We start from the raw sequence: 22518 nt of genomic DNA, 5'->3' as shown, positions 1-22518 counted from the left end.
AGTCAGACCGAACTAAGTAGCAAAATCTCAAAAGAAGAGAAAATGATAGGATTGAATCAATAATTTCTTCTTCAGCTACATTTCATTTGCGCCAGATTTGAAAAATATTATCATTAGCATGAATTATGAAATGAATCCATTGCGGATAATACCGTAAAGAATGCAAAGATTCAATTTTTGTACACGTTTTTCTCTGTATCAATGTAATATCGCTTAGTCCGGTCTGGCACAAAACCGACATCTTGCATGCGCGTGCGCTTTGTATTCGTTTTCACTGAAGTTAGACTGGACATACGGCATTTGGTAGAAATGCGGCTGCAAATATGGGTATTTCATCAACTTTACTAAAATATGAATAACTCAAAAACGAAGCATCGTAGCTATGTAATTTAAGCGAACAAAAAATTCTACACAAAGCAAGCTACAATCCTATGCAATAATATGGAGTACTTTTGAATAATATATCGGAGATATTTTGGTTCGAACTAGAAAATGCTAGCCGTGAGTAATCATCAAAATTTTAAAATTTTTAGTTATGCCAAAAAATAGCTTAATTCCTTGCGCAACTTTACACGAGAGGGATTGTTGATATCTTTTACGTAAAAGTTTTAAAAATTCGAGAAAGCGCCGCAGCCGATCCTGTAACCTTTCGCCTTAATACAGAATAGATAGAAGCATCAATTGTCTTCTTTGGATTGTTCGTACCATTTATAAGTTTGAAGATTTTCAATCTCAAACTTTAAAAATTCTCGAAATGTGCTAAATGGCGCTTGTCATAAGATAGCACAACAGCGACGAGGTAACTAAACTGGAAACAAGATTGAAAAAGCGCCAGAAACTTGAAAAGCATTCGTTCAAAATTTTTGCTGAACTGCAAGAATCTCTCTTCAGCAATCTTTTATCGCCAGAATACAAATATCATATTTTAATCATTTTAAAAATTATCTCATACAAAGATATTCCCAATTGTTTTATATTATAAAATCAACCAAAACATTGAGTATAAAACAATAATAAGGCCATTACAAATATTTTTTTAAAATTATGTCACCCCCCCTTCAAAATCGCTGAAAAAAATCAGGGGGCAAATAATATTCAAAATTCAAAAATTTTTCACGTTTTATATAACAACAATAACTTCCATAGAGTTTTGCTTTTCGTAACTGAAAACTATTATGGTAGTTTTAGAAATTACCATCCCATCATCAAATGAAACGTTTGCTGGTCGCGGAAGGAAGGACCCATCTGTGTATTATCAAACAAACATCTCATGGAAAGGCTAATACAGACCGACTTCTGAATCGATTCCATTTTAAACGCCACAGTCGATAGAGACATAATCGATCGTTGCATTCGAAAATAATTTAGATAAAGAAACAACCTGAATTCAAATCAGACTCCTGGAGATTTATATGTGGTTCAGTATTCAATATACATGAGCTTTAGCGAAAGGTTTTTGACATTTAAAGATTTCATATGGGATCGTAGTATTCATACCGTATTTCCGCAGCCATATGTGCGATTCTTATGAACTTGATCAGATCAAAATCTGCTACCAAACCTTCCATTTAAGGCTAAGCTTGTGAAAATCGAATAAGCCGTTTTCCAAGAAGCCGAAGAGACATTAATTCTGAAATATTCCAAGAACCAGAAACATGCGAAATTTTCGAGATAGACGCTGGAATCAAAAGAACTTTGTCTGGCCATCAGCGATCAAGAATGCTCTAGCAAAGCTAAATATAGATCTTACAAATAATGGTATCATCGGCACTTACCGCAGGAAGAACCGGGAATCCATTATCGATGTCAATTTTTGTAGCCTTGGAGTAACCGGAAAGATGGACTGAAAAGTGTGCGAGGATATATCCACAGCGACCACCAAGCGATCTGGTACAGCATTGATAACAAGACTATGAACTACACATGAATTTGAATATGTGGGAGATATATAAACGAGTGAAGATGGAAAACAGCGATTTTTCACATGAACGTGTCCGTCGAAGAACTTGAATTTGAGGGTATCCTTTTCAACCTAAATGCGAACGAGTTCACGGCACTACTAACAAAGGCGTGTAATGCGACCATACCAAGAGATGGGAAACTGAAAAAGGTTGCCGGGTGCAATACAACGATTATCGATTTACGTATAAGTTGCCTCCGAGCTTGGAGAAGAAGTCGGAGATCACTTCGGTTTCTCATCTCGCTCAGTTCAGAAGCTAGAAATCGCTCCACTGCAATAGCAGGGCAAGTAATCAAATTTACCCGCGCGACGCTTTGCAAAAATTGATTCCTTCTGCCTAGTGTGTGATACGTGAACAAACAATGAGTGACAATGCCAAGCAAAAGTATATCACGATGCGGGCAAACTGTGTTGCTGTTGACTACACGAAATATCCGGTAATACCATCAATTCATGAAGGGGAGCAAATGTTGAAGGTGAACTTGAAGTTCAACGTAGCTTGCGGTACTTTATGCGGTGCAATTCCACCATTTACGTCATGCGGTACTGAATATGTTAAAAAATATTAGTCAAGCAGAATCATTCGCTTCCCAGAACAACATGAAACACGTCATCGAATGTAATGACATTTTATACAGTATCCCAACGTATATAAATGTTGACATGACCTGGCACCACGTGTTAAGGAAGATAGTTGGAGGAACTTCTTCCCAAGACGCCGCAACGGAGTTCGTGTGGTGAGAATGCGTCCGACAAAATCTATTCCCTCTTACTTGACTTTCACATGCAAATCACCTCATGGTGTTGAATATTCTCAACGAACACTAGTCACGCACCCAGGACAGATTCCTACCTGTCAATGTTGTGATCATCCGCTACACCACGGGAAACCTTGCGCAGAGACTGCTAAAGAAATTCCACCTGATACGACCAAAGCCGGTATACAATCATCGTATGTTATACCACAACCAGTTGGTAAACCAACGACTGCAGACCGAGCATTCACAACCACCAGCACAACAACGATCGGTCCCAGTACCACTAAACTAACTGCCATTACCAACATCGAAGTAACAACGATTACAGTAAATGTTTCTAAACCAACAACCAACACCACCAATAAGGAATCTAATACCGATGAAGAAGGATTTACAATAGCGACTCGTAAGCACAAACAACAAATAAGAACATCCGACGATGAGCAAGATGAATGCAGTACCGATGATGACATGGACGTAAACGAAAACGCAAGAGAAGGCGGACCAAATGACCCCCAAGGTGCGCTCCACGGCTCAGTTGTGCTAACGCATTGAGCCGTGTCAAATATATTTAAAATTAAAAAGAAGTCAGAAAGCTCGAGGGAAGCGAGCTGCAAGAACCGCTCTCAACAAAGCAGTCAAGCTGTACAAGAAAGCCTTGCCACAAAGCCAACGCGAATTTCCTTAGGAGAGACCTACAAAGTTGGCATAACAAAGATAAAAGGCTCAGCTGCACCACCTGAAAGATGCCCGGAAAAGATGGAGGTCATCATCGAAAGGTTTTCCCCACAACATGAATCTATTTTCGCCGTACAGTGAGGAGGATGATCACAAAGATGAAGATCGATTTACCAACAAACAGCTTATCGAGATGGCGAAAGCCATAAAAGTGGAGCGATACATGAGAGCCCGGATATGTTCAAAACGATCCGATAATTGGAAGCGACAAAAGCTGATGTTGCTTCCGATGCCGGGACAACATGGAAATCTTTCAGCGTAGTTAATATATCCCTGGTAATGTTAGAGAGATTAAGTAATCCTGAACAAGCTATCGAAGTACGCGGACCGTGAGAACGGCATCTCATGTAATTCGGCTTCCTTATAGGCAGGTCTACAGTGAAATCCATCCAAACGGTTGTGGGGACTGTGGAGACAGCAGAGATAAGGATATCGTTTTGGCGTGGTGGTTCCCTTAGGCGTGAAGAATGCTTCAATAGTACTAGCTGGGAAGCAATCGCCCATTCGCTGTACAGCATGAGTAACTCTGCAGGATATTATAGTGCTACTTTCAGTACCGAACACTGATCTACGAGACAGACAAGGGGGAATCACAACTACAACTGACGTTCCTCGACTCGACGCTGTGGAACGCAGTGTACGATGGAGTATTGAAGCTGAACCTTCCCAGAGACATAACGATTTTCGGCTTCACGGATGATGTGGTGTTCCAAGTAATCGGACAATCGCTAGAAGAGGAGACACTCGACACGGAGACGATTGCCCATCATAAAACAGAGTTGGTGATGACTAGCAGCCGAAAGACAGCGCGGTCGGAAAATATATCATCGATTTGAACTTTTAAAGTTACGATGATTATGTAAGGGGAAGGCTGTGAGAGCAACCACAGCTTTGCTTGAGGCGCCAGTGTACTGGGCACCACGAACCAGCGGAAATCGCTGGACCGAAGCATGTGGGCAGACTAGTTTCACCGTCAGGAACAAGATCGAGTAGGTCGAGTGAAGCACCAGCGGTGGGTCGTCGAGTTTTCAACGAACCGGAAGCAGCGAACCAGAAGCTACGCTCCATCCGGTATCGCCGAATTGTCCTCGCCAAGTACTGGTTGGCCCTTTGAGTAGGATTTATGGACTATGCGAGTAGATTTCGACAAAACTGGGAGCTAAATGACTCGCGCAACAGGCATCGGTATCGGGAGAACTTCCGACTAGGAATTGAGATGGCTCGCGAAAACGGGAACTGAATGGTTCACAGAAACGGGAGCCAAATGGCTAACGGAAGTTCACCACTGCGATTAGCTGGATATGTGGTCGGAGCTAAACCGCTCTAATGTATCATTTTGTCTTAAGACTGAATCAGCCTCCCTACGATATAACGCTTCGATGCAGTCTCGTGGAACAAAAGGAAGGAAGAAAAGTGAGGACTGTTAGTAGTGGTTAGGCACAAAAGTGAGTCCCACCTAGGGCCAATGCAGTTTTGAAGCTATTTAAGCATATTATAAAACATACAGACGTTTTCAGATATCGACGAACTGAATCTAGTGGTATATGACGGGTGTAGCTTAAAAAGTCGAGTTTCAGAGTGATTGCACAGTCTTCCTTATATGAAAAAGGCAAAAAATGAACTGATGATTGCTATACATTTCATAAATCCGTACGACTATCAAATGAGTTTCTCTGATGTGGCTACCTACTGCGCAACAAGATGGAGAAACATGCAAAGATTTCGAAGATGTACACGGAACCGAGCCGAATTACTATCATGTACCAAGCAAACAAATCTACAAGTCTTCAAGCACAAGCGATAAACCAAAGCTGATGTTTCCACTAGAGTTCGAAAAAGTATAGTATGCACAGGATGTACGTTCGCCAGGCTACTGTATACGAAATACGCAATAGAAAAAAATATCAGAGAAAACCATATCTGAGATGAATAATTACATTGACGCACACTTTACCTTTGGATTCATTCCAGAATGTTTTCCAAAAGTGAAATGTTGCAATCCTGTTTCTGTACATTGTTATCGAGCATGTTCACCTTTGACCGATTTTCATACCTTGTGTGTACAGTCGGTCCATGTGCCGCCACAACGGAACGAAACCTATTCAAGCAACCAAAAGTTAATACCTTAATGTACTCTTAAATGTTTACATTAAGTTCTTAGAGAACTTTCAAGCTTTTATTGGGATTTTAGAAATTGCACTGTTCGGAAAATTATTTAAAACGAAAACTTTAGCATCCCTTTCCTATGTGAACTTTTGATTGATTCAGTAATGTTTGCTTGAATTTTTCTAGTAAAACAAATAGCTCAACCTCGAAATCACCCTGCGGAAACGTCCACGAGAACAATCGAAAGAAAATGTAAAAAGAAAAAAAAATTGTGTTTATTAAAATAAATATTTATTTTTTGTTTGCCCCCCCCCCCCCCTTCAGAAAAAAATTTGTACTTGGACATAATATTTAAAAAAGATTTGTAATGGCCTAATCTAAAACAAACATAACGCATTAGCTGTGTATGTAAACCGAAAGTGATTTTGGTTTACGATTTTGAAGGTAAGGCAACAATGGACCGCTTTTGTAATGTTAAGGTTTATTTATACATTCATTATGTACGAGAAAAAATTGCAGTCACACAGAACCACACAAGCGTTCCAAGAGTAGACGTCTAACCATTTCCACGTCGAGGAGCGCCACGGCGAATATGATAACTCTTGATAAAATTGACTGAAACAGGAAATTCAATAAGATTTTTAAAATTTGGACTATTATTTACTCGATTAACAAAAAAAATATAAAATGGTTTAAATAAAATTTTGGAATATGGAATAGCCTTATAAAATCCGAAAAATCTGATATTTTTATGTAAAATTCATTCATTTTTCTTAAAAATAATGAGAGAATTTTTTTTATTCAGTTTTCCGTGGTTCATCGACTGGCTACACATATTATGCATCCTCGTAAAAAAATCAAGTCAATCCGTTGAATAATTATTATTGTTTATTTTTATTTATTTCTAATAAGGTAATTGCAAGTGTGTTTTACACAACGCGGTAGTGTATGAAATCTCATACAGTCAAACCTGAGTACGAGCGAAGTGCGTGGCGTAAGTATTTAATTGCCCACTCCCAAATTTTTATGGCATCAAGAAAAATGATTTTCCCATTTCATCCAATAAAAAAAGAAGAAAGATCATGTCCAAGTTTGAAAAAAATCGATATGTCTAAAACTTTTCAATATTTTCCATGAAACCAATACGTTGAGTAAGTATTAATATACTTCATCCGAAAGCTATGAAAAAGGCGCACATTTCATGTTTTGGGCACTTTTTGGTACCTTCTTTACTTTTGACAGTACGAGCGATTGAAAAAAGTAGGTTTTTTCAAATGGTGAAACTAAACACAAAAAATCTCGAAAGTCTCGCCTACTATGTTGAAATAAAAAAATACGTGTCGAATATTTTTGACTACTAAACCGAGAAAAAAAATTATCTGGGTAAAAAATTTTTTTGGGGAAAATATATATATATATATATATATATATATATATATATATATATATATATATATATATATATATATATATATATATATATATATATATATATATATATATATATATATATATACATATATATATATATATATATATATATATATATATATATATATATATATATATATATATATATATATATATATATATATATATATATATATATATATATATATATATATATATATATATATATATATATATATATATATATATATATATATATATATATATATATATATATATATATATATATATATATATATATATATATATATATATATATATATATATATATATATATATATATATATATATGGGGCATTCCACGCAAAATTTTCCACAAAAATTTTTTTTACCCAGATAATTTTTTTTCTCGGTTTAGTAGTCAAAAATATTCGACACGTATTTTTTTATTTCAACATAGTAGGCGAGACTTTCGAGATTTTTTGTGTTTAGTTTCACCATTTGAAAAAAACCTACTTTTTTCAATCGCTCGTACTGTCAAAAGTAAAGAAGGTACCAAAAAGTGCCCAAAACATGAAATGTGCGCCTTTTTCATAGCTTTCGGATGAAGTATATTAATACTTACTCAACGTATTGGTTTCATGGAAAATATTGAAAAGTTTTAGACACATCGATTTTTTTCAAACTTGGACATGATCTTTCTTCTTTTTTTATTGGATGAAATGGGAAAATCATTTTTCTTGATGCCATAAAAATTTGGGAGTGGGCAATTAAATACTTACGCCACGCACTTCGCTCGTACTCAGGTTTGACTGTATGAGATTTCATACACTACCGCGTTGTGTAAAACACACTTGCAATTAACTTATTAGAAATAAATAAAATAAACAATAATAATTATTCAACGGATTGACTTGATTTTTTTTATGAGGATGCATAATATGTGTAGCCAGTCGATGAACCACGGAAAACTGAATAAAAAAAATTCTCTCATTATTTTTAAGAAAAATGAATGAATTTTACATAAAAATATCAGATTTTTCGGATTTTATAAGGCTATTCCATATTCCAAAATTTTATTTAAACCATTTTATATTTTTTTGTTAATCGAGTAAATAATAGTCCAAATTTTAAAAATCTTATTGAATTTCCTGTTTCAGTCAATTTTATCAAGAGTTATCATATTCGCCGTGGCGCTCCTCGACGTGGAAATGGTTAGACGTCTACTCTTGGAACGCTTGTGTGGTTCTGTGTGACTGCAATTTTTTCTCGTACATAATGAATGTATAAATAAACCTTAACATTACAAAAGCGGTCCATTGTTGCCTTACCTTCAAAATCGTAAACCAAAATCACTTTCGGTTTACATACACAGCTAATGCGTTATGTTTGTTTTAGATTATTATTGTTTTATACTCAATGTTGTAGTTGATTTTATAATATAAAACAATTGGGAATATCTTTGTATGAGATAATTTTTAAAATGATTAAAATATGATATTTGTATTCTGGCGATAAATGAAAATCTTCAAACTTATAAATGGTATGAACAATCCAAAGAAGACAATTGATGCTTCTATCTATTCTGTATTAATCACTCTAATATTTTGAAGATCGGTTTAATACGTTGCAAGTTTATATATATATATATATATATATATATATATATATATATATATATATATATATATATATATATATATATATATATATATATATATATATATATATATATATATATATATATATATATATATATATATATATATATATATATATATATAAATATATATATATATATATATATATATATATATATATATATATATATATATATATATATATATATATATATATATATATATAAGATGATTGATTTGTGCTGATCAAACAACATGTTTATTGTTTATAATTGCTTCGGAATCTACGCCACTTTGAAATTAATAACTGCTAAGTGGTGCGACTTTCGTCGACTTCAACAGATGGTACATGTATGAAACCCTATTAACAACAGTAAATCAAAGCGAGAATGGCAGTAAATTCGAGCAAGTTAATCGCATTTCCTCTCTTGCTTTCCTGAAAATTGGTTTCGACCTTTGTGTCGTTTGCCTACTATTCTCTAATGCATATCAAGGCTCTTTGCTTTCCTGTAAACTATGGAGTTTTGCTGCATTTTCCGATCACCAATAATTACAAATAGCCCCATTTGAAGCAGTTCACCAAGTCTGAAACTGTTAGCTAATAAATCGCTGTTCGTTCTATTATAGGTGAAGGTTTAAGAGCAAACCAAATACAGACATGACTTAGACCATAGTCTTATTACGCGCCACCCTGTGAATAATGGAAACCAACCAGAATGTCGCTAATAAAACTTTAACTTCTATAATTATTATGATGATAGCCCCACCCCATTCCCACACAAAGGTGTTATCTCAACGATTTATTTAGAAGGAAAATTATTATAATTAAACGTTATCTTGCAGACCGATATTTTGAAACAGATCCTGCAGAGTTAACATATTTGTCATAAAAAATTGGATACTACCGAAAATACCGGTACTGGCTTTTGTTCAGTACCGGTATTACGGTACCAAAAATGGGTCGGTATTCCCGGGATTTTCAGTACCGGTATTACTGATACCACAACCCTATTACCGGCATATAGGATAGCATTAAAAAAAATCATAAACATCATGATTATATGTGCAATAGTGGTATTTTGAATTTATCGAATATGCACGGTGTATTTATTAGAACAACTTTATGCAAAAAAATCAGCATCTTTGAAACTTCGGAATATGAAAGAATGAACCTTCCCCTTTCATTTGAAACTAAGATCAAAATGATCCGTCGGGGGGTCCAGCGCAACTTTTTTTTGAAGTTTTTTTTCGTAACAATGGTTTTACTACTCGAGTTAGTTCATATTTCTGTCCCTAGATGGTGCTTTAGATATTCGAAAAACACTAAATGTGAGAATTTGATACAATTTGATTGTCTACAAGTTTGTTGACAACTAAAAATTGATCTCAAATCACCCGGAAAAGTTGTTTAAGATTTTAACGAAGTTATATCTAAGATAGTTTCACACGAGGCCTAGTGGTTTGGAAATATATTTTCTCGCACTTATTTCACTACCAAAAAATAATTGGGTTTAGTGACATGAAAATATTTGACGGAATTCATTACAACTTCTTCGTTGACAGTTCCTATTTACCTTCTGAAAATTAGGATGTTTGACAGAGACAGAAAACTATTTGTGCTTTTGGTTCAAGTTTGTAATCTTTCCCGATAGGTTCGAAGGAACTACCATTCATCGGAAGGTATTGCTTGGTTACAAGAGTTTGCTTACATTTATGTTTTAGAAAGGACCATACGCCGCATAATTTAGATTATGATCGTTTAAGTCAGTTATTATAATTCTGTTCAAGACGAAATGTTGGGACACACAGTTTATAAATTGAACCCAAACCACAGAAGTAACTTCCAAATTAGTGGTTAGCGTGAAACGATTTATTCAATTTTTTTTATATTGTGGCAAAGTATATTGTGGCAGTTGGATTTTACGTCCATTTCCTATCAAGTATGCGAGAAATTAATAAATTGATCCTAGATTATGCGAAATGTTTTACTTTTGAAAACAAAATATGATTTGAGTACAAGAAAAACCTTATATACATACAAATCCACGAATATATCTCCAAAAAAATTACCTTGATCCAAAAACTCAAAGTTTTTTGTTCACCGTTTGTCACATTAAGTTAATTTTGAAAAAGATAATCAGCGTTTTTAACCAAGCATTGCAATGAAATTCGCGAAATATTGCTATGGTGTTAACAGTTTCATTGAGTTTGTTCAAATATAAAGGTTGAAGTTCAGGACAAGTGAATTTTATACGAAGATGCTAACAAAGTAGAAGGTTCATGCAAGAATAGTTATCAGTCATCCCCGAGAACAATCGAAAAAATGAAAAAGAAGGCATACATCATTGAAAAAGCTGTTTCTGCGGGAGGAATCACTCACCATCTTGGAAAAGAATATTATTATCATACTAGTTTGGTCAACACTTATCTAAAACTTTTCATCCCAAAAATATTAATGGTGCCCTATATTAGGTGGAATCTGGAATTATAATTTTCAGCTAAAAGATGAGACTTTTCAAGCTCTCAAATTCCGCTGAATGCACTGTTCAACTAAACACAGGTATTTGGCAAATGGAAAAAGTGACAATGAATTGACTTAGAAACCACTAGGGTTTCTGTGAAACTAACTTAGACTTAGACTTCGTTAAAATATTAAACAACTTTTCCGGATAATTCCGGTTTTTAGTTGTTAACAAAGTTGTAGACAATTAAAATATCTATCAGATTCTCACTTTTAGTGTTGTCCGAATGTCTAAAGAACCATCCACGGACAGAAATATGAACTAGTTCTATTGTAAAATCTATGTTTTTACGAACAAAAACTTGAAAAAAAAAAGTTGCTCTAGACCCCCCGACGGATTATTTTGATGTTAATTTCAAATGAAAGGGGAAAGCCCATTCTTTCATATCCTGAAGTTTCAGAGATGCTGAATTTTTTTGCATAAAGTTGTTAAAAAAAAGACACCGTGATATGCTAGCATTAATTAATTTACAGGTGAGCTTTTTGGTTGGTGAGCTGAGCTTGTTCAGCTATCCGATACCAGGTGGCTAATACGCTACCGTGGTGGCCATAACTATAAGAGGTTGGTGAGCTTTTTGGTTGCTAGATATATTGGTTGGTAAGTTCACAGAAGTGTTAATTTTTCATGCTTCATAATACTAATAATTTTTTGAAACGCTTGACTCTTTTACCCCACATTATTCCAAGGATCCCTTTGGCCCTATTGTTTATATATGTATCAGTAGAGCATTTCTTTCTGAACAACAAATCAATAAATTTAGCCGCTACTAACTGCTACTCTACAAATCAACATGACTATCAATTTTGACAACAACTTGTAAAGTTATTTTTTATCTGCGTATATACCTCCTTAAATCAAAATTTTCCAACATTATATTAAACTACTTAAAAAATAAAGAAACCTTTACGAAAGTATCAAAGTGCCATAACCAATAGTTTCGTCGCAAATATCAATGTCCGGCGTTTTTTGATTTCGTCCCACTGTGCACCGAGAACTAGATCGGGATGAAAGGGGGGAGCTAAATGGCTCACGGAAACGAATACCGTTATCTGGAGAAATCTTCCGCTCGATTTCGGGAGAACCTCTCGCCGGGGAATTCTCCGTCGGAGTAGGCTAGGTCCATTATCGGGGACTAGACCAAGTAGTTCGCGAACAAGTAAGAGTGGGAAGAGGAGCGAAATGGAACGAGAGTGGAACCAAAGAGTTTAAAGGAGTTGCGGTGTTCAACGGCACTGGGCAGGGAGCCAATGTCCTCGTGAAGTTGTGGTGCTAATATCAAATAAGAAGCGGTATCGGGAAAACTTTCTTTGTCAAAGAACTCTCCATCGGCGTAAGCTTTATTCACCAGCGGGGACAAGACTGAGTAGACCGGGGCACCAGCAAACCGGACGCCATGCTCCACTGGAATCCCTAACTTGATCTCGACACCTGGTTGGCTGGCTCGGTTTCGGGAGAAACTCTCTCACTGGGGAATTCTCCGTCGGAGTAGACTAGATCCATCGTCAAGGACTAGACCGAATAGTTAGCGAACAAGTCGGGAGCCCAACGAGTAATTGGTGCTTAATCGTGCTAGTAGGGAGTTGCGGTGCTGAATGGCACAAGACAGCCGAGACGTGGTACTGAATGACACAAGAGAGCCTAGTCGTGGTGCTGAATAGCACAAGGGAGCCGAAGGTCTCGGTAAATTAGACAATCTGAAGTCGCCACCCAGATTGTCTTCGTAGGGGAAGAGGTTTCTAAGGTACTAAGGTTTCTGGAAAAAATGTTAAGCGTCAGGATCTTTAGAGTTCTAGCGAATGGAGTGTTTTCCAACGAAAAAGTTATGGAAACAGGACTATGCCAGCGATCGGTGTTAAGCGTAAGCATGTTCCTGATTGCAATAGACACTATTACTCAATACCTGCCTCCATATATAAAGTGCCTTATATATGCCGACATATAGCTGACCACCAACTGGAAGTCGCATTGAAAACGGTCGAGAAATTGGGAAGCGGAAACCGGGTTCAATATTTCTGCTGGAAAAAGCGCAACAGTAATCTTTAGGAACCTGCGTTCTCGTAAACCATACAACCTAAACACGTTACTACTGTGCACTTATCCCCCGAGAAAACAGCCACAGGTGTCTAGGAGTGATTTTCGACCAAAGCCTACAGTTCCGAACATATGTAGAAGAAGTGAGAGCCAACTGTCAGCAAAGCATCCAGTTTATCCGCAGTGTAGCTGCTAGAAACTGGGGTGGAGATAGAAAAACGCTACTGAAACTGTACCGGGCCACAGTGCTGGAAAAAATGTTATACACTGCACCGTTGATTTCTGGAATGAGCGAAGCTTCCCTGAAGAGATTAGAAACGATTTACAACACAGGACTAAGAGCGATAGTATGAGCATTTCACACGTAAGTCCGATAAGCAGCCTGCTAGTAGAGACAGGCATCCCAGACATACGCACGCTCCTGGAACAGAGAACTGCAAATTTTGCGGCACGAGGCGAGCCCTGGATAATGTTGGGGAAGATAAGAGCAGCAACGACGATGGAAAAGTAAGTGAGGATTGCCTCTCATCTAGTGAAGAAAGGGCTGTGGAGAGCTCTGAGGGACGATCAAGGCTAAAGATGTCAATTCAACGAGAATCCGAGAAAATAACGTTCTGCAAGACCTTCAAATCAGCATACCAAATCTAAAAATATTTACGCGCCCAAGTACTGCACCTTAGAAAGGGAATAATTTACCGACAGACAACAACCTGTTTACGAACGCGAAGCAAGGAGCGAATCCAGCAGAATTACGACTGCTGTTAAAAAAAATTGAAGAGTACGAAATACCGATCCACCAGTACATCTACACTAGGGTTCGCAGTACCGACCCTTTTTGGCGAGAACCGGTACAACGGTACTGAACCCCTCAGTACCGGTAGTACCGGTAAAGTACTGGTACTCGAATATTTTTTTCAAAAATTCGGGAAAAGCTTCAAACTGAAATTGAATGCTCAAACTGATGATCATATTCTCAGATGATTGATTTTTGCTGATCAAAAAACATGTTTAATGTTTTTAATTGCTTCGGAATGGCAAGACTCATTTCACAGAAGATATTTTTCGTATAGGGCACCTTCTTTTATTTCGAAATCTAGGCCACTTTGAAATCAATAACTGCTAAGTGGTGCGACTTTCGTCGACTTGAACAGATGGTAAATGTATGAAACCCTATTAACAACAGTAAATCAAAGCGAGAATGGCAGTAAATCCGAGCAGGTTAATCGCATTTCCTATCTTGCTTTCCTGAAAAATTTGCCTTCTAGATAAATCGTTGAGATAACCCCTATGTGTGGGAATGAGGTGGGGCCATCATCATAGTAATTCTAGAAGTTAAAGTTTTATTAGCGACATTCTGATTGGTTTCCATTATTCACTGGGTGGCGCGTAATAAGACTATGGTCTAAGTCATATCTGTATTTGGTTTGCTCTTAAACCTTTATCTGTAATAGAACGAACAGTGATTTAGTAGCTAACAGTTTTAGACTTGGTGAACTGCTTCAAATGGGGCGATTTGTAATTATTGGTGATCGGAAAATTCAGCAAAACTCCATAATTTAACAGGAAAGCAAAGAGCCTTGATATCCGTTAGAGAATAGTAGGCAAACGACATAAAGTTCGAAACCAATTTTCAGAAAAGTAAGAGAGGAAATGCGATTAACCTGCTCGGATTTACTGCCATTCTCGCTTTAATTTACTGTTGTGAGTCGACGAAAGTCGCACCACTTAGCAGTTATTGATTTCAAAGTGGCCTAGATTTCGAAATAAAAGAAGATGCCCCATACGAAAAATATCTTTTGTGAAATGAGTCTTGCCATTCCGAAGCAATTAAAAACAATAAACATGTTTTTGATCAGCAAAAATCAATCATCTGAGAATAAGATCATCAGTTTGAGCATTCAATTTCAGTTTGAAGCATCTTTCGAATTTTTTAAAAAAAATATTCGTTTCAGTACCGGTTCTCGCCAAAAAGGGTCAGTACTGCGAACCCTAACCACAACCCTACAGTGAACACATTCGCGAATTTCTCCGAAAAATGCCTGCACATATCCGGGATAAAGCATGGTTGAGACTGACGTAGTGGGACGAAGTGGGATTATGCGATACTTAGTAAACCTCCGCAGAGCTGCTACTTTTTTCCGCGCTCTCTTAATGGACTTCAGCCGTCGCATCGTACTCGTTTGCCAAGGAGGGCCGTTTTGTTGATGATGAACTTTCTTCGGGACGTGCCTGTCAATAACAGAACCCATAACGTTGGAAAATGTTCGAAGTGCGGTATCAGCATCTTCGGGGTCCAGACTATTTGGCCAATCGAGAGTGGAGAAGAGGTCTGCGATACTGAGATGATCAGCTTTGTGAAAGTCGTATGAACGTGGACCGGAGGAACATTGTAATCGTGCGCCAGGGTGCGATCAATCGTGACGATCAATGCTGGGTGATGTGCTACTGGTTTCACTAGAGGAGAGGGAGCCATCACTACTGATGTAGCAGAAACCTGATCGCTGACAAAACAAAGATCAAGGAAGCGGTCATTCTCGTTGGCAATAGGATTAATTTATAGAAACGTTGCTGAGCTGTAGCTGTCAAGAAGCCTTGCGGGCCCTGATTGAAGAACCGCCGTCTCTGAGTGAAGATTCCGATCACTCATCCGGGTAAAGAAATCCATTGCGAGAAGATTTCCATGAAATGCTGAGGAGATTGAAATCTCCTAGTACGATGATCTCATCGACCGATTTAGCGTCTTCGATGATGGTAAAAACTGAGCTTCGATGATGGTAAAAGCTGAGGTCGCCAACCTCAATTATCGCCCAGACCTGTTCGAGGCAATCCCAGCAATTCTTCTCAACAACTCGTGCCTTCAAGTATTGATACCACAAACGTTTTGGTAGTATAGTAGCAGCTTGTCCCGTCGTTGTACAAGGCTGGAAATCGAAGAGTTTTGAGGCAAAAAGAGCTCACATATCATTCATACAAGCCTGCTGTAGGTTTGCGGAAGAGCCCTTGTCCCAACTCCACCACAGGACCGGGACGGCTACTGGTCGCTGGCTGGAAGGTCTCGACTGTGATGGGGGGACTAAGGGCTTCCTCAGGACTGGTGGTAAGTGTGCGTCCCGGAACCGACTTCACCAGTAATATGAGTTTTCGACTTCAACAGTAATATGAGTTATTCACACAAGCAAACCACAACGAAAATTCAAAACAGTACAGCACTTCTGTTTACAAGATCAATCAGTAAAATGAAATAATAAATTAAATAAATAAAATAAATAATATTAATAAAATGCGTAGAATCAATACAATGAATAAAGTGAATAAAATAAGTATATTAATAAAATTACATTCAATTGTCCTTCGATTTTGATGGTCTTTCACTTCATCATTGACTTGATTTGCCTATCAAGATTTTTCGCGCCATGCTGATGTGATAGTTTCTATGAGTTCTGCTATTTTTTTTTAAATTACTAGGTGTTATCTAACACAAATTGCTCAATCGATATAATAACCGAAGAGAGAAAGAGAGAGAGAGAGAGTTTTATAAGAAATGTCTCCTCACAATGTTTAATAGCTCAAAAGCTTTTTTAACAAAATATTCCAACCAAAACGTACACATACATATGCAATTTTACGATTTAGTGGAAATTTCGGGTCCTACATGATGTGCTTTGACTCTATTCTTCAAATTACTGAATTATACTGAAGTTTATTTTTTTTTTTTTGCATTAGGGTGTCGTACATCGAACAACTTTAGATTCTACGATTTCTAACAACAACAACAGCAACCAGACGAATGAAACTGAACCTCATGTACAAACGGAAGAGCCTTCATTTTCTTCTGTTGGACCGACGATGTGGATGGGTGCTCAGAATGGCATGTTATACGTGCATAGCTCGATTGCCAAATGGAACATTTGTCTGTATAAAGTTAAGCTACCAGATTCAATTCTTTCGATAGTGCATATTGAGTCTCGAGTTGTGGTAGCATTAGCAAATGGATCGCTGGCAGTATTTAGAAGGCAACTCAATGGAGAATGGGATACGAAAAATTACCATATATTAACGCTGGGATCTCCAAGACATTCAACTAGATGTCTTACGCTAGTAGGTGACAAAGTGTGGGCAGCACATCGGAATAAGATTCACGTCATCGATCCCATATCACTGACTGTTGTGCAGTCTTTTGAAGCGCATCCAAGAAAAGAGAGCCAAATTCGACAGATGACAGCCACGGGCTCAGGTGTATGGATATCTATCAGGTTAGTTTTAACATATAGACTTCAGCTGTTGAAGGGTGAGTTTCTAGCATTTATTTACCTACTAATTGAACCGACTAACGTCTATTAGCCTGGCCATTTTTGCAACATCACTCGATTTCGAAGAACGCCGAGCTAAAAAAGTTTCCTTTTAGTTAAACAAAAACACCTCTAAAATTTGAAACCAATCCTAGAAAAAATAATGGAACCGAAAATGGATTGAAGTGAACCAACGGCAATTTTATTGAAATTTTGCATTTTTCTCTTTTTGCCGTTCTCATATAAAAAAGCTATGTAATCACTGTAAATATCGGCTTTTTAACCGAGGCCCGGAGGGCCGAGTTTCATATACCATTCGTTTCAGTACGTCGAGATCGGAAAATGTCTGTGTGTATGTGTTTTTTTTTACAATGGAGAAGACCTTTATGTCCTAGCCCAGTACACGTGCTATTGGTAGGGTCCAATCTACCGCACGGGGTGCACTGGGGGCGTGTCGGACTCGAATGGTGACCAGCCATTAATACCGACTAAACTCCATTGGGCTCCGCCATCATTCCTCCCAGGAACTACCTCTCGGTATTACTTCTGGGGGGATGGCTGTACTAAATGTACTCATTCACTCTCACTCACGCGTTCATACATCCTGTATGAGGCTTACTTGGGTGCTCTCTCAATCGCACTTTGATTCACTCTCAAACACTCCCACATGAGGCTGACTTTTGTGCTCACCTTTTACGTTCCTTGCGATGCTGACTTGTGTGCTCACCTTACTTATTCCTTGCTAGGCTTACTTTTGTGCTCGCCCTACCCATACCATGTGAGGCTGACTTGGGTGCTCACCCTATCACCTGATTCACTCTCAATCGTGCCACTCTATTGTACCTTTGTCACTCCCCCTGGCATCCCATGTGGGACATATTTCTTAGGCCCCACTTCTGACATACCATGCGAGGCTGACTTGTGTGCTCACCTTTTCATTCCTTGCTAGGCTGACTTTTATGCTAGCCTCTACCAACCTGTGAGGCTGACTTTTATGCTCACCCTTAACATGCAGTGTGAGACTGACTTGGATGCTCACCCTTTCACTCCTCTGCCACGCCATGAGGCATCGATAGCTTAGTTCCAACATACTACGCTACGACCCTCCCGTCTTGGCATGAGGCAGTCCACTTATACGCCTATACACTCACTCTTCTGTCTTGCTTCGGGGTGGCTGGGTTTACCCCTTACGCGGTTGCCATTCGCTGCGCCAACCTGCCTCGGCATGAACAGACCATTCACTCTCTTTTTTGCGCTTGGCCTTTTTCGCTCCAGCTAACCAATCACTAGTTAGCCGTGCCCGCCGTCTGTTGCTCGGTTCGCCAGATTACCTGTAGCCTACTGGCAATCTGGATGGTAGCAGCCGAGACTGCGCTCCACTTCTCCACCGTTTGACACATCCGCTGAATAAAGGTATCCGGGGTTGTGTCCCAGCCACAGACGTCAAGCATTGCTCTTCTTTCGACGTCGAACCGATGACATACGAACAGTATGTGTTCGGCAGTTTCATCTACACCTGGGCAGTCCGGGCAGACTGGGACCTCCGCGTGCCCGAACCTGTGAAGGTACTGACGGAAACAGCCATGGCCTGACAGGAATTGTGTCAGGTGGAAGTGAACTTCCCCATGGGGTCTTCCCACCCAGCTCGATATGCTAGGTATCAGCCGGTGGGTCCACCTACCTTTCGAGGAGTTGTCCCACTCACGCTGCCATCTGGCGACCGAGGTCACCCTGGTGCGCTCGCGGGCTCCCCTATTTCCACGTAGCTCAAAGCACTCCTCATCTTCCCGAATGACCAGCCCGACTGGCATCATGCTCGCTATCACGCAGGATGCATCGTGTGATACCGTGCGGTAGGCAGATATCACTCTGAGGCACATCACGCGGTAGGTGCTCTCCAGTTTCTGTAGGTAACTGGTTACCCTCAGTGCTCTTGACCATGACGGGCCGCCGTACCTGAGGATAGATACGGCAACGCCTGCCAGTAACCTACGTCTACTGGCGCACACCTTTGAGCTGTTGGACATCATTCTCGATAGTGCCGCAACAGCAGTCGACGCTCTCTTGCACGTATAGTCGACATGGCTGCCGAAGGTCAGCTTGTCGTCTATAATGACTCCGAGAGACTTCAGACTTCGCTGTGAAGTGATCGCGACTTCTCCCACATGGATAACTGCATGTTGTGCCGACTTGCGGTTGTTGACGATAACTACCTCCGTCTTATGATGAGTGTAGCGTAGGCCGCCGGTGGCCACTGGTTTTATATGACGGGAGCAGGCTGGATTTTCCTTACGGACGTAAGCTATTTCGTTTTCTTTCGCACAAATATCGCACAGATTTTCGAATACTTGATATGTCTTTACTTATCCGACTGACCTAACGCGGCCGGGCGAGAACAACTCAAACGACTTACTTATCCGACACGCGCACGCCTGCTATCCGTGCGGTCACTAACTGACTTAATACGACTGACGCACGCCTGCTATCCGTGCGGTCACTAACTGACTTTTGACGACTCACTTCAACGACTGACTTTTGACGACTCACTTCAACGACTGACTTTTGACGACTCACTTCAACGACTGACTTTTGACGGCTCACTTCAACGACTGACCTCTTCGCCAGCGCGCCTGTTGCGCGTGCGAACCCTAATTAATTTTTCACGACTGACTTATCCGGCTCGCTTCTTCGCCAGCGCGCCTGTTGCGCGTGCGAACCCTAATTAACTTTTCACGACTGACTTCTTCCAATCTGACGCAAAAGACTTTTATCATTTCGTCTGTGTAGACTTCTCTCTGAGAGAGTCTCAGACCTAAACAAAACATTCTTTCCACGCTCGCGTAGTATGACTCATACTCGGAAGCCTTTACTTTCTATAATAGCGTCGCCGTCTGCTGCTAGCAGCAACAAACTGTGTTTAATTAAACAAAGTGTTTATTCTTTTCCGTAAGCATATGGCTTGGAAAGCGCGAGTGCATCAAAATATCAGCTTAGCTTAAGGCTGTAGCTGGTGATGTAACCCAGGAAATTAGCTTCCATGGTGCACCACTTGGAGAAATTTCCCAGGGTTGATGCTGGCCGAAAACTATGGGCGCTGCATGCCCCCTTACTTACTGAGCTTGATGTTGCCTCGGAGAGACGCATCATCAAGACGATTGCGCGGGTCATTAGAAAAAATTTGTGTCAAAAAGTCTTTTGTGTCCTAACTCCTAAGATTGCCATTACATAAATAATATTTGTTATTACTTTTGTCAAAACCAAATATTTACAATTTTCTATCATTATTTGACATTTTCTTAACATCCTAACTTTACGATGGTCCTAGTGTGCACCCCTGCTGTCCTTCTCGCGGCTCGTCCAATGCTTATACCGGTGTTTTCACCAGTGTGCTGCCTGGCTGCTTCCTCTCGGGTCGATAATGGTTTTCGGGACTTTGATCTCGGGGCACCTCCTCCGGTCCTGCACCCTCCTAGTGGTATACTGTCTTCATATTTCGTTTATATTCGCACCAGTCAGAGTTTGGTGTTTCTGACTGTGCCTTCCATTCGCCTTGCTTCGGGATGTCCAACCACCAGTGTCTAACATGACGGTGGCTGCCTTTCGGCGCAAAGTCGGTTTTGGTAATTCCGACTGCGTATAGTGCCTCATTATTGGAGCGGCTGACTGGGCTTTTGATTTTCTCCAGTTGTGTCTTCGTTCGGTAATTCACCGCAGTCGGACGTTATGGTAGTTCCGACTGGGGCAATATATATGTGTTGGCCAAGCATCAGTCGAATTGTAGTGTGTCGACTGTGCGGCATACTTCTTGTTCTTGTATCATCGGTCGGAGTGTAATGTTCCGACCGAAGTACTTTGTAGTTATTATATGGCCGTAGTCGGGTTGTGATGTCCCGGCTGTGGCCTTTTTTGCTCGTGTTTTGGAGTGAGCCGGGTATTGGCTGTACCGACTTCACTCCCTACGTCTTCTTCTTACTTACAGTAGCGTATACTCATTTCGTGCCGGTTTGGCTTTCCGTTTCTTGTTCTTGTTGTCTTCTGTGGCGCCCCTCAATCGTTCCCGTCACCACCTTCGACTGGTTCCATCCTTATCGAACGCGTTGGGTAGTCTAACAAAGCTACCTTAATCCATCCTTGTCGAACGCGGTGGGTAGTGCTCGTGACTACCTTCTCCACAGGGCACACACTTCTCTGGACTTCTGCTTCCACTTTATACAAAATCTCCTATGTTTAGTAGTTATTATTTTTGTCAATATACGTTATTTGCTTATTTGTTGTATGGTTTTGATAATTTAGCTGCTATAGATTATTATTGTATTAAAAACATGAACAAACTAATTTTTTTTTGTGTTATCTTCATTCTCAACCTGGAATTTGCTATATCTATTTAATTATTTCAATTTATGTTTGTTTTCAATCATTTGCTTTAATCTTTAAAATTTGTCATATGTGAAATTACTTTTGTTTATAGTTTATTTTAAAATGAGAACCGACTCGATTGGCAATCTTCCTAATCTTCTAATTTATTTTTGTCGGTGATTCTTTGCAAAAGAAAAAGAGTGTTAGTGGTTAGTATATTTCCCCCAATTCCTTCTTTTTCCCCAGATGTGTTTTTTTTCTTTTGTTTTTTTTTTCGAGATCTTTTGCTACTTTGCTCATTTTAATAATTTCGAGTTCTTTTGCCTATTGTGCTCGTTTTTAGTAAATTTCTTTTTTGTGGTATTGTTTTAGGCTCGAGATGGATAATATATTTTTTTGTGTGTTCCTCGAGTTGTGTCTTTTTTTTGTAATTGTGTTTTTTTTAATAATAATTTTTTTTTCATAATGCATTTTTCTTCTTTAAAAATTTTTTTTTCAAAAATGTTTTGTGTCGACAACATTTGTCGAAGCGAGGTAAGTATTTTTGCGGGAATACTTCGTTATCTTCCTTCCTGTCTATTGTGGCTATTGTGTATGTTGCTTCGACATCTCCCCCTATCCAATTGAGGTTGACCCAGGAGGGTACCTGTAAATAAAGACTTAAATTCCCGAAAAGATACATGGTATTTGTAACCATGCGGTTATGAA

The 22518-nt window shown here is 39.0% G+C and overlaps 1 protein-coding gene across 6 annotated transcripts in view; it reads left to right on the top strand.

Moving 5' to 3' along the window:
* Window positions 1–22518, top strand: part of LOC131691036 (JNK-interacting protein 3) — a 1253801-nt gene that overhangs the window by 623103 nt on the left and 608180 nt on the right. For all 6 annotated transcript variants that reach the window (XM_058977179.1, XM_058977178.1, XM_058977180.1 and 3 more), the window contains exon 8: window positions 16889–17418. In XM_058977179.1, coding sequence (XP_058833162.1) covers window positions 16889–17418 — 530 coding nt within the window. The remainder of the gene's footprint in view (window positions 1–16888; window positions 17419–22518) is intronic.

This window comes from Topomyia yanbarensis, chromosome 3 (assembly GCF_030247195.1).
Source record: "Topomyia yanbarensis strain Yona2022 chromosome 3, ASM3024719v1, whole genome shotgun sequence".
Classification (NCBI taxonomy): domain Eukaryota; kingdom Metazoa; phylum Arthropoda; class Insecta; order Diptera; family Culicidae; genus Topomyia; species Topomyia yanbarensis.
This window is presented reverse-complemented; position numbering and strand designations above follow the sequence as displayed.